General features: G+C 40.8%; 1 protein-coding gene across 4 annotated transcripts in view; it reads left to right on the forward strand.

The window, feature by feature from the left end:
• Positions 1-18076, forward strand: part of Schip1 (Schwannomin interacting protein 1) — a 468359-nt gene that overhangs the window by 353709 nt on the left and 96574 nt on the right. For all 4 annotated transcript variants that reach the window (XM_067151046.2, XM_067151048.2, XM_068228559.1 and 1 more), the window contains one exon: positions 16658-16775. In XM_067151046.2, the coding sequence (XP_067007147.2) occupies positions 16658-16775 (118 nt within the window). The remainder of the gene's footprint in view (positions 1-16657; positions 16776-18076) is intronic.

Here is an 18076-nt window from a genome sequence, read left to right on the forward strand (position 1 = left end):
TTTAACAAGGGAATTCTACAATTGGACGCAAATTTGAATGTGCACGACCTACTCTGGAGATCGAGCACCAGACCAGTGTGAGAAATGAAGTCCGCTCCCAATATGATGGGGCAAGACAAACGCTTGGCCACAAACAATTTGATCTTCCATGTAAATTTAAAAACCCGAATTTTGACATGTAAGGAACCTAGAATTTCTAATGGAGATGAATTAGCCGAAACATATTTAACAGGAGATGAGTCACAGTCAGGGAGTTTACAAACCGATTTCAATTTAGAATACCAATCAGCCGAAATAATGGAACAAACACTGCCTGAATCTAAGAGAGCTGTTATAGGCTCGTTATTTAACTCAATCTTAAGAAAAGGAACAGGTGCGGGGGTATCCGCCGCAATCCTAAGACACTCTTTAGGGCATTCAAAAGATGAATTTGAAGGCTGGTCGTTCCCTGCATTTACAACCTGTTTACTAGGGGCTGAGTCTCGGGAATATGGATTAGTCGGCTCAGCCGACGCTACTAGTCACTTTTTATTATTGGCATAGCTGGAATTTGCACCAGAAGTTGAGCAGGAGGGGGTGCTATTTGAGTTTGGGCAATTCTTGGCGATATGTGAGAAGGCCCCACACTTAAAACAGCCTTGTGATGACCCTGCTCCATTCCTTGTCCCACTTGACTTGATCAGAGGACACTTATTCCGCAGATGGTCAGGCGACCCACAAGCATAACATTTACGGGGATTGACTGGTCGGCGAGGTGGAGGCCGAGTGCTACTAAAGGAAGGCGGGGGTTCTTTCGCCACACGCAAGGAATCGGCATACCTAACTCCTTCCGCAGAGACGGCTAATGCTTCCAGTTCAGAGAAGGTTTGCGGGCACGCCGCGAAACACAAATATGACCTGTAGGGTGGTGAAATCCCTTCAACAATAGCTTGCACGATCTGATCCTCAGGGAAGTGGAGAGCAAACACCCTAGTATAAAACTTAATATCTTGGATGAAGTCTGCCAGGTTTTCATCCAAGCGCTGTACCCGATAATAGTATTTCTGAATAAGGGAGGACCTGGCCCTAGCCGGGATGAAGTTAGCTAGCAAATGGGCATGGAAATCCTCAATAGAAGATTGCTCGGCAATGGCTCTAACTATTTTGTCAGATAGAACACCAATAGCATAAGGATAGATAATTTGCAAAATTTGACATGGGGAAAGAGAAAACACAAGGGCATGATCCTGAAATTCCACTAGAAATCTTAAAAATGAAATTACGTCACTGGTGGTGTTGACGGAAAACTTAGAGATACCTCTAAGCAACATTGCCAATGGATGAGGCAAGCTGCTGAACCCAGGTGTCATAGTCGTTAAAGGTTTCAAGGGCAAGGAAGTTAATTCAGAGCGGATGTTACTCAATGACGCACGGCGTTCAGATTCGTTGTTCGATGGGGCAGAGATAGTTTGAGCAGCAACGGTTATCCTATTGACTTCTCCCTGAGGAGGCTCTTCCTCGTTACCTACATTCACCGTGGCGGGTTGATCAGTTTTGGGAGGAACTTCGCCGGTTAGCAATTGAGTGACCTTATTAGACAATTCAGAAATAGTTTCAAGGAGCGTATTAGCGTCCTTCCTCTGGACGTCATTCACCTTTAGAGACAACAGATCATTAACTCTATTTGCAAAGTGATACAGCCTGCCTTGCACACGCTTAATTTGATTAGGAGATGGATCGTTTTCATCAAAAAAGCTGACTACCGATGCTAGCCCAGTAATATTCTCGACAATCGTGGAAAGAGAGTCGTCAATTTCTTTCTCTCCCAAATTGGGGATGGAAATGGGCAAATCAAGGGACTCTCTAAGCTTGTTAGTGTCTATTGCAACCGTGCCTCCAGATTGAACGTTTCTGATAGTTAACTCATATATCAACTCCTCTTTGCGCAAGTAGTTAAGGAGGAGAACATCGCGAGGGCCGGGCATGATGACAGAACAATTTTGAAAAACTCAAAAATTCCAGCAACTGAGAAAATTGTTAGAGTTCGAATCAAAGCAATGTTTAGCCGTCAAAAGGGGCTAAATTGAGACCCATTCAACCACGCTCTGCTACCACTTGTTACGGAGATATCCGTGGTAGGTAGAGGTGAAAGAAGGTGCGGGTGTGAATGGGTTTCAAGCTACGAAATTATAGTGCAGGTAAAATTAATTTAAAATTTAACAAGGTTATATTTTCTTTTCAAAAACAAAGCAATAACAGACATGGCAGGTACAATGTAGCAAAACAAGGGGAGTTACAAAATTTACAGGTTTTGGGCTTCACGCCCTAACTTCAGCGATCAGCTCAGTTTTACCACAAACACAAGTTTTAACAGAGGGGCAGAAAACCCCGTTCATCCCTAGGAGCCCCTGGCTCCGAATTACACAGAAAAGCCTCCACGAGGCATATGACACTCCATTTCAAAAGAGCGATCCGCTCTCAAAATTTAAGCCTCTCAAAGGCCACACCAAACTCTACCTTCGAGCTGTCCTCTAAGGACGTATTTACAGGGGTAAAATACCCAAACTACGGAGGTCTATTACATGAAAAGAAGGTTGATTACATGACCTCTAAAATAACAATTTGAGAGGAGGCGAACTTGCACTCCTAATACACTTTGTTTTTAAAACCTAATCTGGCTCTGGGCCGCTAACGCAAGGGCTAATCCCATACTACAGAGGTGACTTCAGAAAATAACAATTTACATTACATCACGGAAGAATTGGTTTGAAAAATAAGTCCACCTCAAAACAATATGAGTGGGAACTCGAGAGGGTTAGCACTCTCTATCCCAATATGTGGTTTAGAAGATAGGATAGGTACCAGTAGTCTTTACATTTTAAAGGAAGGTTACATGGTGGAAGGCCTAGAACCCGCCCCGAAGATTAAACTGCTGAGCAAGCAAAGAAAGAAGTTATTACTTGGCCATTACCTTGTTGTAGACGCCGCCGAAGAAAGAGGCGCTTCCCGCCTCCTGCTATGTACTTAATACACTGAAAGATGGAACAGAAATGGCCCGGAGACCCCAAAATCAGCAGTTTATATCCTCTCGCGGAAGATTCTAGGCGTTAGGGGAAAGAAAACACCCTCCCACAAAATCTTTATTGGTTCGGGAAAAGAAACCCCTACATAGAGGAAAAAGAAACACATTATTGGTGGAAAATTAATTAAAGAAATTCGGGATTGGCTAGATCCAAAATAAGGGGAAAAAGAGGGGTATACAGCCAACTTAAACCATGACAGAAAGAAATTTAACAAAGAACAAACTCTTGAAATAAAAATTTCTCCAACAAAATAGTTCTTTAACTCCGCACTAGGTCGCACTATTGTTGATCTTCAGTAGTGTCCTCTAGAAGAGAAAGTTCACACTTCTTACTTCAAGCGAAACAAGAACACATCAAAAGTGACACAGTTCAAAACTCAAAATTTTCCACGTGGTGACATCTTCTGAGAAAGTAGAGAATTAATAGAATAGATAAAGTTCAACCTTCCTCCAGAAGAGGAGTTTCAACTGGCGCAACTTTTAAATAAACAGAGTAGAGGTGTACCGCCCGGTACAATTATTATTATTATTATTATTATTATTATTATTATTATTATTATTATTATTATTGTACTCCCATAACCACTTCTCTGGTTTTCTGTGACGTTAAGGTGCCGACATTTTGTCCCACAGGAGTTCTTTCATGTGCCGGTACAGTAGCGGCGATTAGGGGGGCGAGAGGGGACAGTCGCCCCCCTACTTTGTGGAGAAAACTTTGCATTTGTATTCCATTTTAGCTGGATGAAACTACAGTAGGTATTATAACAATTATTAAAACAAGCAATTTCTACAAGCCCTGTTGTCTTATCAGCTAATTATTTGCTTTAATTAATAACGAAATTATTAGCGGAAATACGCAACAAAGTCGTTCACGCGGTTAACCGATTTGTATAGCGCCACAGCGAGTACTGTAGTGGAAACTTTGTACGTGCTGTGAGGAAGGGTACGCGTGCATTCGTTAGTCTGGCAGTCTATTTAGTGTCAGTTAGTTTTTTTTTTTTTTAGTTTGTAGTCAAATACTAAATGATTTTAATTATATAATCACGCCGTACGTCTATTTAATTGTAATACATGTATAATATTGTTCCTCTCGTGAAAGTTTTATTGTATAGTATTGAATCAAAATCTCAAATAAATATTATCAACACAGGTAAGTTGGTAGGCTGAGAATCTTTACCTCTCTGTCGAAATTCCATTTAGTAGCTTTTTCTTCAGTTTTAATGTATAACGTTTATACCCCCCCCCCGCCCCCGCTATATCCCACAAACTGGGGTACTTTGTTGTCTTTACATTCCCCCCCCCCTCTACTTCTAATTCCCAATCGCCGCTACTGCCGGTACACCTGACCACCTTCAGGTACCGCCGAGCAAAGTCGGAATTGAAACCGCAAGCTTGAGCTCAGAAGGCCAGCGCTCTACCGTCTGAACTACTCAGCCCGGTACAGCATATAACCAGTTTCAATCAGTTCGTACTCTTCAGTAAAAATTGAAATGGCGTATGACTTTTAGTGCCGAGAGTGTCTGAGGACAAGTTCGGCTCACTAGATGCAGGTCCTTTGATTTGACGTCTTTAGGCGATCTGCGCGTTGTGAAGTGGATGAAATGATGATGAAGACGACACATACACCCAGTTCCAGCGCCAGCGAAATTAGCCAATTAAGGTTAAAATTCCCGAACCTGCCGGGAATCGAACCCGGGACCCCTGTGACCAAAGGCCAGCACGCTAACCATTTAGCCATGGAGCCGGATGTACTGTTCCGTAATAAATGAGCTACGAGTATAATTAATGTAAGAACATCGTATATAATACATGTTTACATGCAATGGAATATAATTACCACTTAAACTATTTTACTACGAGTATTAATAATATTGTTAACGCATTTGCAACAGTATAATATATGCCAATATTCAATCTACAGTATTCTATCCACCTGCACCTATTGCAAACTGAACGTCAGCAGATCAAAATCTGTTATTCATAACGTAAGAAATAATGCGGCTATCTTGAAACGACTACATCATTTGAATGACAAACGTAGGGGAACACATGCATCTGTGGAATTAGTACTGAAATCTAAATTGTAATTCCTCCTAAGATCACCGTTGCAACATTGCCCACATCAAAGCATTTAAATTTTCCGCCAGTGAATTCAATCGACTACCGGAGGTCTCCGGAGGAGCGCTGTAATCGTATTATCCGATTCAATCAACAGGAGGTCCGCCTCCTCTTCACAGCGCTAGTAAACACCAAATGTGTCACCAGAGATCTTTTACATGCCGACATCGTACGACATGGAGTGTCGAATGGACTTTTTTCCGCCCTTCAAAAATCCGACTACCTCTGCCGGGTTTGAACCCGCTATCTTGGGATCCGGAGGCCGACACTCTACCGCTGATCCACAGAGGCAGCTGCCTGGTGGTTGTTGTACTGTGATGAAGGGAACGTAAGTAATTTTTCTGTGCGTCGATACATCAACGCAACCATACTGCATAGCATATGTAATCATCTTATAGGACATGGCCTTTATTCTAAACGGGTTTTATTAAAGTATAAAATATTTCTAATGTATATGTGGACAAAATTACTAATACAAATGCGGTATATTCTTTAGTTACAAAACATCATAGCTTCATCACAAGGAATGAGTGTAACAATGTGTAGAAAGATTCAAGAAACGAGTTAATTCTAGTCCTAGTTGGTGAATTGAACATCGAGGATGATGTCCCCACAGTTAATTTAATGATCATAGTTATAACATTTCTTAGTTCATAAAGGAGTATCTGTGTGCTTTTCTTGTTATTTGTTCAATCTTCTGTCTGATATCTCCTCAAGTTTACAAATTTATGGCCGACCCCGTGGTGAAGGGATATAATGCCTGCCTGTTACCCGGAGGCCCCGGGATTTTTACCTAGATCTGAGGGCTGGTTCGAGGGCCACTCAGCCTGCGTGATTACATTTGCGAGCTATCTGACGGTGAGATAGCGGCCCAAGTCTAGAAAGCCAAGAATAACGGCTGAGGGGATTCGTCCTGCCGAACACAAGACACCTCGTAATCTGCAGGCCTTCGGGCTGAGCAGGGCCAAGGCCAAGCCCTTCAGGGCTGTTGTCCCGTGCGATTTTTACAAATTTATGAGACATAGTAGCAATTTAATGTTGCAACATGTCAATACTTTTAAAAGGGTAAGCTCCAGTCTGAATGGTAGTCCAATATTAGGCCTACGCTAATATTATACGTGCTAGTTTTCTTTTAAGATCATGTAATGCCTATTTAAATTGAAATATGTTTGTAACATCCTGTTGTGATGTTAGCAATTCGGCCTAAGTAAGTTAACATTTTAAAATGCTGTCGTGTTTTACAACTGTTTGCTGTTTTTCTTTAATGACAGAGTCACTAAAATACGGTAATAACGACAGTATAATTCAATATCCTTTAAATTTGAAACGCTATTTGTCAGTAAATAAAATATTCCATTGGCAAAAAATATTAAAATCATGTCTGTGTTCAACCATGTTCCGCGTTTCTCTGCATTGCCATCGCCTCCTTAGCGTGACGTCACCACGCTATTGTTAGGCCTTATTATCTAGGAGGTGTTGGTCTAACCATCGTCGCAGTGGTCTCCCTCTACTTTTCTTACCCTCCATGACCGAGACCATTGTTTTCTTAGGTAAGCGATTCTCCTCCGTTCGCCTCACGTAATCCCATCACCGTACCGTTCCATCCATCGAGATCATTCTACGCAGTCCCTGTATGCCGTCCATGTTCTTTCTATATCGTGAACCTGCTTACTTTCTATTGTTTGGAATGTTTCACTAATCATATCCGTTTACTTCTGTCTAATTTCCTCTTCCTGGGGATCTTACCTTATTCGTCTGCAGACAGATTTCACTTTCTCTATCCTAGGCCTAGAGATATTTAGTTCCCGTGTGTATAGTGAATAGCCATATGCTTGAAGATTTTATTCGTAACAGCTAATCGCATACCAGCACAGAAGTCCAATAAACGTTTCCCATTCCTATTAGCTTGAATATCTTCGCTATTTTTACCCATCACCTTCTCACAACCTTCTGTTCTGTTTCCAACTCTACCGAGCTCGATAGCTGCAGTCGCTTAAGGGGCCAGTATCGAGTAATCGGGAGATAGTGGGTTCGAGCTCCACTATCGGCAGCGCTGCATATGGTTTTCCGTGGTTTCCCATTTTCACACCAGGCAAATGCCGGGACTGTACCTTAATTAAGACCACGGCCGCTTCCTTCTAATTCCTGAGCCTTCCCTAACCCATCGTCGCCATGAGACCTATCTGTGTCGGTGCGACGTAAACCAAATAGACAAAAAAAAAAAAGTGTTTCCAATACAATATCCTATCCTTGCTGTTGACCCTCACAGGTTAAGTAGTCTGAGACAATTCTCCTTCTAATTGTTCCAGCAATTACAACGACTCGCATCATATGCTTATTTACACATTTAATAGAAACTATGTTGTGTGCAATAGTAGGTACAGTCCTACTCCAAAATCGGCCATTCTCACCTTAACACCTCTTTAGAACATTTTATAATCCCCTATCTCTTTCTCGTTACAGTATCTCTCTTTACCCTATCACATCCAGACTTATCCTCTTTGCTAATTCAGCCAATTCTACTTTCTTTCTTCCATAAACCCCATGTATATTGATAGCTTCCATTTCGTTCGCCAAATTGTTTCCAAGGAGTCCCTCGCCTGTCAAATGGAAGTGGAACTCCGTTACTCCCATAGCTCCGAGACTTTCTTAAAATATTCTGAGCTGGGTAAATTCTCTGAAGTGGGATGCTACACTCCTTACGTAGTCCCAGTGAGAATCTCTCCTCTGACGGGTTAGGGGCCACGGTAGATTGTATAGCCCTAGCCGCCTGAGCACAAGGAGGGCCACGACTCAAAATGTGTCCAAGATGGCCACTCCTATTTCATAGCAACTGGTATACATATAACACTTACCGTCAGGACCACTATCAGGCCAATCAGACGTTGCCCTTGGTTCTCAAATTGGCACGTTAATACCACGAATTGCCGAGTTGTAAACATTGTTTGTTTTTATCGTTTTCGTTATTATTGTTATCATTATATAGTTTGGGAAAACAATACTTGATGCCAGGTGCCAATAATAATAATAATATTAATAATAATACCGGTTTTGCGTCCCACTAACTAATTTTTACTGTTTTCGGAGACGCCGGTGTGTAGGAATGTTGTCCCACAGGAGTTCTTTTACGTGCAAGTAAATCTCGCGACACGAGCCTGACGTATTTGAGCACCTTCAAATATCACCGGACTGAGGCAGGATCGAACCGGTGCCACCAGTTGAGCGCTACTTCGTTGCCGATCTATGTTTAATATATCATGTGGGTGCAAGGAATGTTAAAGTGGTACACGAAATACGGTGTCTTGAACCTAGGCCTATACGAAATGAAAAACTGCGGAAGGTATACTCCGTACCTTTATACGCATTATATCACAAAACTACCGATATTTAAACTAAAAAGGGTATACTATTTCCTTCAACCATTAATATTTCCCTAATGCTATGAAAGAATGTAGGTACCATGTGAGTTTGCATCCGGGAGATAGTGGGTTCGAGCCCCACTGTCGGCAGCCTTGAAGATGGTTTTCCGTGGTTTCCCATATTCACACCAGGTAAATGCTGGGGCTGTACCTTAATTAAGCCAACGGCCGCTTCCTTCACACTCCTAACCCTTTCCTTTCCCAACGTCGCCATAAGACCTGTCTGTGTCGGTGCGACGTAAAGCAACTATTAAATAATAATAATAATAATAATAATAATAATAATAATAATAATAATAATAATAATAATAATAATAATAATAAAGACATGACGTGCAACATTCATCCTGTACACTTTGTCTTGTTATGCAGTGCACACTTTCTTGGCCTGTGGTGGTGGTGTTAGCACTGATCAGAAATGAAATTGGAAGAGTCTGACAGTACGAAATATTAAGGTACCGGTACCGATAAAAGAAAGAGAAGAGCCACAAGGGACGTGAAAATGAAGAACTCCCTTGAGTAAGTCACCATCCCACATTCCGCGACGAAATCTTCGTACACGATGTGGAGTGGTGTGGATCACCGAGGAGTGAAGTGATGTCACGTGTAAATGTTTTTCACAAAACAAATATGCAAAATGATTGAAAAGAAATACGTTTACTGAACACACAAATCTCCTTAATATAATTAATATAACTACACCACCTAACACTACAATCAATCAATGAATCGTCACTGACCTGCATTTAGGCCAGTCGCTCAGGTGGCAGATTCCCTATCTGTTGCTTACCTACTCTTTTCTTAAATAATTGCAAATAATTTGGAAATGTATTGAACATCCCCCTTGGTAACTTACTCCAATCCCTAATTCCTCTTCCTGTAAACGAGTATTTCCCCCAATTTGTCCTCTTGAATTCAAACTTTATCTTCATATTGTGTTCTTTCCTGCTTTTGAAAACACCACTCAAACTTATTCGTCTACTGATGTCATTCCACGCCATCTCTCCACTGACAGCTCGGAACATACCACTTAGTCGACCAGCTCGTCTCCTTTTTCCCATATCTTCCCAGCCCAAACTTGGCAACATTTTCGTAACGCTACTCTTTTGCCGGAAATCACCCAGAACAAATCGAGCTGTGTTTCTTTGAATTGTTTTTACAGTTCTCGAATAAGCAGTCCTGGTGAGGCTCCCATACACAGAAACACGCAAGAGTTGTTGCGTTGGCGTCGGGAAGGGCATACGGCCGTAAAACGGGGCCAAATAGTCATGAAATGATGGCCCCACTTCAGGAAGAGGAGAAGAAGAAGAAGAAGAAGAAGAATAAGAAGAAAAGAAATGAAGAAGAAGAATGTTGTAATCTCACTCTGCTCCCTGCTGTTATCTTTTTATTCTATTTGCTTTACGTCTCACCGACAGAGACAGGTCTTATGGGGACGATGGGACAGGAAAGGCCTAGGAGTGGGAAGGAAGCGACCGTGCCCTTAATTAAATTGAAGTGCCTGGTGTGAAAATGGGAAACCACGGAAAACCATTTTCAGGGCTGCCGACAGTGGGGTTCGAATCCACTATCTCCCGAATGCAAGCTCACAGCTGCGCGACCCTAATTGCACGGCCAGCTCGCCGGTGCGGTTATCTTAAAAGAGAAGGATCAACGAAACGCATCTTCGTCTTGTTACTTCAGTTTTTCTGTTCGACGTCCTTTTTAAATTTATTTTTGCTATTGATTTTACCTCGCACTTACTGAGGCATGTTTTTATGACAACCGCGATGGGATAGGACAGGAAGCAACCACGGCCTTAATTGAGGTATAACTGCAGCATTTACCTGGTGTAAAAATGGGACCCCACTGCAGGCTCGCAGTTTCACGACCCGAATGGCGCAAGCAACACCCAACTTGCTCGGTAAACGAACATGCAATAAATTGTACGGAAGATCATCATAAACTATCGTTCCCTAGTTTCTACTACGTGTTGTTCGGAGGCTGTACGACAGTACCCACGTACCCACACTGTACCGTGATGTGAGTATACTAACATCATGCACTGTACCAGGTTGCCGAATGACGTCACGTCTGTCTGGTGGAGTGCATGTGGGTGGCGTCGACAACACATTACAGTTTATATATTATACTTCGGTTCATCGTTCGTTTATCAGTTCTTTGGAGATTGCAGCGAGTGGGTTGTACAAATCCTTACACCGTGCTAATTTATACTTTAATACTGAATGCTTATTTCTTATGCAGTGAATGTGAAACAGTTTGGTTAATTTTCGGATCAAGGAACGTGTGTTTTTAAAAACAAAAGTTAGCTATGTTTGAAAACATAATCAGTAATATTAAAACTCACTCTGCAAAAATATCGGAATCTTTATCGTATGAAAACTTAAGAGCACAGACTTCACGATTGTCAGAAAATATAGACAGTTTAAAAACGCAAACGTCGGTGTTATCAGACAATTTAGTCTCGACCTTACGCAAATCAACTAACTCGTTGTTGGCCAGTCAGCCTGTAAAGTCTGAGAACTCATTTAATAGGAATTCATCGTTAAATACTTCGAGGCGTACGTTGAAATGGCCTGTGCTTGTAAACAACCAGATGCAGTGGGTTACATTACCGTCAAAATGTGAAGAGGATAATAATTACGAACAAGGGGATGAGGAGGAGGAGGAGGAGGAGGAAGAAGAGGAAGATATTGTTGAGAGATTCATTCGTGTCATTACTATTGACGATGAGGCATCACCTGCTGTAAGAATTTTAATCCTTTTAACTTGAATATTGCATGCATTTTTTACATCAACAAACATTGAATAGAATTTTCACTGTTGATGACTATGGGCACTGCGCATTACAAAGGCAGTGCTATAGGTTATGTTAGAGATCACAGTCCACAGATTTTCAAAATGGAAAATTGGAACACGTTGTTTACATGTATGCAGAATGTTTTACTTAAAATCTAATTTTCTCTTTAGTCATCTGTTCATCTGTGAGAAAATCCTCTCAGTGGGAGCATTTGAGCCAGCCATACTCAAACAGAAAGTTTACAACACTGCAGTATTGTTATTTCTGTCGTAAGTTTCCTTCCTTTTGTGTGCAAAACTGGACTCGGCCTGGAGAGGACGGGAGTTAAAAGAATATACTTTATTGAGACCCTGGAACTGTCCTCCTTAAAACAGGACATCTGGGATCCCTAATAATTTGTGTAATTTATCTGTGATATATTCGATTGTCAGCTGGTCACCTAAATGAATTTTTACAATTTATTGTTCACAGTTTGTATTGCCATCATCTGTCATAATGCCATAACTTACATCTTTAAAATCAATGTTTATTGGTCTAACCAAAGAACTGAAACAAGCATAAGCTTACTGTACTCTTTCCCTATTTTTACTCCAACATTTGTTATTCTTAGTCCTCATCACCCAAACAGCCGGCCCCGTGGTGTAGGAGTAGCGTGCCTGCCTCTTACTCGTAGGCCCCAGGTTTGATTGCCGGCCAGGCCAGGCTGATTTGAGGTCCACTCAGCCTATGTGATTGAGGAGCCATCTGAAGGTGAGATGGCGGCCCCAGTCTAGAAAACCAAGAATAACGGCCGAGAGGATCCGTCATGCTGACCACACGACACCTCGTAATCGTAAGACTTCAGGCTGAGCAGTGGTCGTTTGGTAGCCGAAGGCCCTTCCAGGGCTGTTGTGCCATGGGGTTTGGTTTGGAAGCACCACCCAAACAGACTCAGAAACCACTCTCACTGGAGAGAAAGCAAAAATTAGAGGGGCGCAAGAGATATGGAAACAAAAGTGAACCTCCAAAAATAACTAGTCATTAGCACTCCCTAGTAAGCTTAATAAAATAACTATCTTCTTAGTAGCCTTGACTCTAACTGCTTGTTCCTTTCAGTCATAGCACACCTTTGTTATTCCTTTTATCTTAATTCAACTCTGTGTTTCTCCGCTCCACAAGACGTGTGATAACTGCTGAATATTAACAGAGTCTGACTTTTCTTTCATTTGTACTGGACTCCTTTGTTTCCTGTTAACCTGCCAAGCATTCTTGCATCTGTTCGTGATGTTGTTATTAATCGTATGGTACGTGGCAGCTATACAATGCAATCAACAGATAAATTTTATGTTTACCTAATTGTACTTCCTCTTAAAACAAAAATCGCCATCACCACCTTTCTCTCTGAGCAAGCTGAAGAGTGATGTCCAGCAGCTTGATCCACTCTATTGTTCTTGGCGTGGCAACCATCGGTTTACCCCTGCTACCTTTGAAATGTCTTCTGGGGCATCGACAGTCTGTTGTGAAAATCCACGGGCACACATTCCCCATTTGTGCAGTGTTGTCTTAGTTGTGGTGTGACCAGTCCTCAAACAGTTCAGTCGGCACCAAGTTTCTGGTAGATGTGTGAGGTTGTCCTCTGATCTTGAATCCCTCTTGAAGATTTCCACAACTTGAGGCAAAAGGTAGCGGTTGCAGGAACTTAAGGTTAATGCCACATTTCTCGCATTCATGAATTGCTGCTTGATGGCAGTCAGCTCTCGTTTTCTGAGCTCAACATGGCTCATGAGGCCTGAGAACCCCCAGGAGCTCTTAACATGGGATGACCGAGGGGCCCTTAGCTAAGTCCTGGTATTGCTTCCACTTGTGCCATTCTCCTCACTTTTATCTATCCTATCGGACCTTCCTTGGTCAACTCTTGTTCTTTTTTGACCCCTATGGTATTGGATCGTTTGAGCCTTAGGGAGTCTTTCATTTTCATGTCCTACACGGCCTTGTCTTTCTTTGACTGATACCTTCATTTTTCAATGTGTCCTCCCTCTTATTAGTGTTAATGAGGATGGTTGCCTTGTTGTACGTCTCTTAAAACAATAACCACCACCAGCACCACCACCTCTTTTATTTTGTTGCCTTTCTTTGTGAGAAGACAAAACTCGTCAGTTGTTTATCAGAATCATATCTGTTCACACTTAACAGACAGACATCTGAAGTCACATGTAAAAAACTTAAATTTGTACGGTAGGCCTAGGTATGAAGAATTATTATTTATTTTTAAAATAAGAGAAACTAAGAAGAACTTTCAGTTTGACACTGACATTAGGCATTAGAGATTTCATTTTACTGATAGTGAGAAGAAAAATCAAATGGTTAATTAAAAAGTGATGTTTATAACGTGAACACACATAAGTTAGGATGATGGATAGGGGTTACATTGATGCAGATGATCCAGGGCTGGTACAATAGAATGTCGAGTATCGTGTCTGTGAAGTCACTGCTCTTGAATGTGTTGTCCTTTTTTGTGTGTTGTTATGCCCGTGACGGGTGCAGGCAGTTCAAAGTGAAAAATGGAGGTTACAGTTGTAAAAGTACTAACCTACTTTAGTGAGGACGATGGAAGTACGTTACAGAAAAACTAGGTACTAAAAATAACTTCAACAACTTAGTGATGCAGATTTCAGAGAGATATCCTTAGTAACACAAAAATGATTTCTTTAACATAAAATAACATATAACTTGGACTTATATTATTAAATAACTAGCAAATGAACCTGTGCTTCGCTATGGTATTCCACATTGTATACCGTATGGATTTCTACGTAAATTGCTGCACACGCAGTGAGTAAGATTGTATTAAATTGCATATCTCTTAGGGTTATCTGAGAAACACCACTGGGAGGACGCCAAATGTTGTTTGCGATGTAAGGGGCACGTTAGGAAATTTTGATGAAAATGGCAGGGTACGTTTCCTGCCTCAATTCACAATTAAGTTTGGGAGTTTCTACTATGTGGAGATGTGGAGTTTCATTATAAAGACAGGCCCCTTTTCCTGATGCCAGTCAGAATAGAGTTGGGGGTTTTGATTATAATCGAGAAATGCGGCTGTATCTAAAGCTAAAAATGAAGTGGATGTAATTCAGAAATGAAATGTCCCTCACTAAATTGTGATGAAGTCAGTTATGAATTTAAGAAAACAGTAAGAGAGGAAAAATTTAGACGCAGAGATTCTTAGATAAGAAGATGACTTATGGTGTTACTACTTAAGCCTGAGGAGGCCAGGCAGAGCAAGAAGTGAAAGGAGTGAATGGAAGTAGAAGAGAAGTACAGTAACATTTTTAGCAAATGCCTTAAAACACATTAAGATGCAAAGTAATGGCATACAGTCTGCAGTACTATTGAAATATGAACAGCCCGCCTTAATGCTTGTCGAAGACGATTGTAACCTCCAATGGTATTCCGCAAATATCCCACAGAATGGGCATTTGATGTGTCTCTCGTCTTCTACCCAACAACCACGAGTTTACAGGAATGACGAAAATGGCAGTATGTTACTTCCCTGCTGGCAAGCAGCCAGAGACGTTGCCATGGTAACCGGTGGGTTCGTTGTCGGTCACTCAGTGCAGAGCATGAAAACCGCAGAAAGTAGTAATTTTCTCCGTCATTTGAAGAGTAAGTAAAATTATGTACATAACAGAAGTTGCTTAAAATAAAGAGAAGTTTTACGTCCAGTGCACGGATTTTACAGAAAATCAATAGTGGAAGAGTAAATGGAAAAATCCTGTTCTGGTTTTTGTATAAACCCCCAGTCTATTCAGTGATTTTTAAATTATATGCATAGCCTATCTAAACCTGCTCATGGATTAGTACCTACACTCTAGGCCTAATTCGATATGAAGTTTGGTCGAGATTTGTCTAGCTGTTTCGCTGTGATGGTGGAACAGCTAGACAGACGAACAGACACGAAAGCTAAGAACCACAGATACGGTCTTCAGTTGACCTAAAATGGATAAATATCTGAAAAATTGACAAAATAAACATCATTACAGACAGCGGACCCCCTACAACTTTATTTTATATAGATGAATTATGGACACAAATCCACAACGTGCCCTAATACAACATTGTAATGTGTTCTTTACTTCAAGATATCGTTCCTCTTTTCTTTCATACATTTTTCAAACCATTTCCAAATTCCAATAAATTTCACAATTTTCTTGCAACTTAATATATTAGATTTTTGCCTGCAAATCTGTCCTTGTTCCTTCGTTCACTTTTGTTATGTTTGTTATATTTTATTATGAAAGTTTATGTTTGTTAAATAGTCTGTTGACAGTGCTAGTGAAATTTGCTCAGTGTAGGTGTATCTTGTGCTTCGTGAATAAATAAATGAATAGTCCATAGAATTTTTCTTATGTACAAAAGCTGAAAGTTTTTATGCCTAATTATTGAATATCCTAATACATTTCTAGAAATGTCAGATTTTCTTTCTTTCTTTCTTTCTTTCTTTCTTTCAGCAAAGGTCACCAAGCATAGAATGCAAAGAACATGAACAGATATATAGTAGTCTTATATTTATTTTAAAACTTCCCTAATTATAGGGTTGCTGCTAGGACAAAGTATAGGCCTAAGTACTTCATTTTTCAATACAAAACCTACCATCACTGTTTAACAGGTTATTAAAAAATACTATGTAATAAATCATATGAACATGGAATGTGATATGTCTTTCACATACAGTACAACCCTGATGCACAAGGAAAAATAGGCATAATAAAACGCAGTAACCTGATTAATGTAGTAAATTAAGTCGTGTGCCTCTGCAACCTATGTATTTTTATATTTTTACACTGTAATACGTTGTGCTAAATTTTACTCTTGATTGATCGTAAACCCATTGTGATCTGCTGTTTAATATAGAAATAATAATTAAATTCTGCTGATCATCTGCAGCGATGCAAATGGTTATGTGAGATATTAAGATTTATCTAAAAATGACACCATGTTTTGTGCACAACTAGGAGAATATCAAAATAATTTTGTACAATTTTGTAAGGAGTTCAACCGTCAATACGGATCTAACATGAGATTCATAATCTGTAAATAAAAGCATATGTTTTTAGATTTATATCTGGCAATTTGTTTTTCCTTTAAGAGGACAGTTTTATCCCTGCAAAATGTGAATAACCGCTTTTCTTCACTTCATTTCATTCAAGAATAATGTTCTTTATTTAATAGCACTGTAGTGCCTAGGAGGTGCACACTAATGTTGATTCTTTTTCTTTGCAGCGCCGCAATGACAGGGAGGAGATTCGGCGGCGCCTGGCCATGGGCTCGGATACAGACGAGTATTACGGAGGTGAACGACCTGGCAGAAAGCCTAGTTTGCAGGCTAGACTTCAGAGTGGTAGGTATAACAAGTTAAAAGAAATAGTAGGTGGAATATAAAAATAATTTATAGGAACAACTGTATGGATTTAGATTGTATTAATTTTACCTGGCAAGATTAGGGCAATTACACTCTTTCTTCCATCCAGGAAATACAACATTCCAAAATACATTTAGGGCTGATTGTATAAACATCTTTGACTGGAGATCAGTTTTAATCTAAGTTCAGAAAATGATCTAAGATCAGACCGGTGTAGTGTTGTATAACACTGATCTAAGATCAACTAATCAAAGTTCAATTTTGATCCCAGTTCATATGTGAGCGCTTGGCAACAACGCAGAAACAGCTGAGTATCGCAAGTTGCGTTGAGCAGTGTGAATCTCTTTTCCTTCGTATTCTGTGTGCCGAAAGAAAGAAAGAAAGAAAGAAAGAAAAAATTACGGAAATGAAGCAGAAAAAAGAACCGTTCTAATTTTTCCAGGGAGGTCAGGGGTGCCGTAGTTGAAATCGTACCGGGCGAGTTGACTGTGCTGTTAGGGGCGCGCAACTGTGAGCTTGAATCCGGGAGATAGTGGGTTCGAGCCCCACTGTCGGCAGCCCAGAAGATGGTTTTCCGTGGTCTCCCATTTTCACACCAGGCAAATGCTGGTGCTGTACCTTAATTAAGACCACGACTGCTTCCTTCCCACTCCTAGGCCTTTCCTATCCCATCGTCAGCATAAGACCCATCTGTGTCGATGCGACGTAAAGCCAATTCTAAACAAACACGAGGTAACTTCACTCTTAGCCCCATACTGAGACAAGGGAACCGTCTTTACACAACCCCAAATGTTCTTTCTGTTGCTGACCTGGTTGCTTGATGGGCTCGATTATAAGCTCGCTCTGCAGCTGTTTCGGCATGAAGTACTGGTACTGGAGTCAGCAGGTAACGACAACACTGATAGCCATTGTCTCCCAGGTGTAGGCCTATGCCTTCTGGAATGTCTCCTGTTTCGAAATGAGCATGCACTCATAAATTAATGAAGATATTGCTATCGTGAGCAGATCCTAGCCATCTTGCTACGATATTTAGGAACCTGAGCCGAACATTATAAATAACTTGAACATTTAACGAAAACCACTCGTGACGATTCCTATAAACTTCTGTGTTATCAACCCCAGGAGATATTATAGGTATGTGGCTACAATATATAGGACCTAGAACACCAGGCAAGTGTTGTACATCGAAAAAATCACGCTTGATTTTCCTCACGTCAATTTGTTTGGAAGGCATTTTGATAAATTCGTCTTTCAGTGCAGCAATAAGATTAGATAGCCTA

Source organism: Anabrus simplex, chromosome 7, assembly GCF_040414725.1.
Source record: "Anabrus simplex isolate iqAnaSimp1 chromosome 7, ASM4041472v1, whole genome shotgun sequence".
Taxonomy (NCBI): domain Eukaryota; kingdom Metazoa; phylum Arthropoda; class Insecta; order Orthoptera; family Tettigoniidae; genus Anabrus; species Anabrus simplex.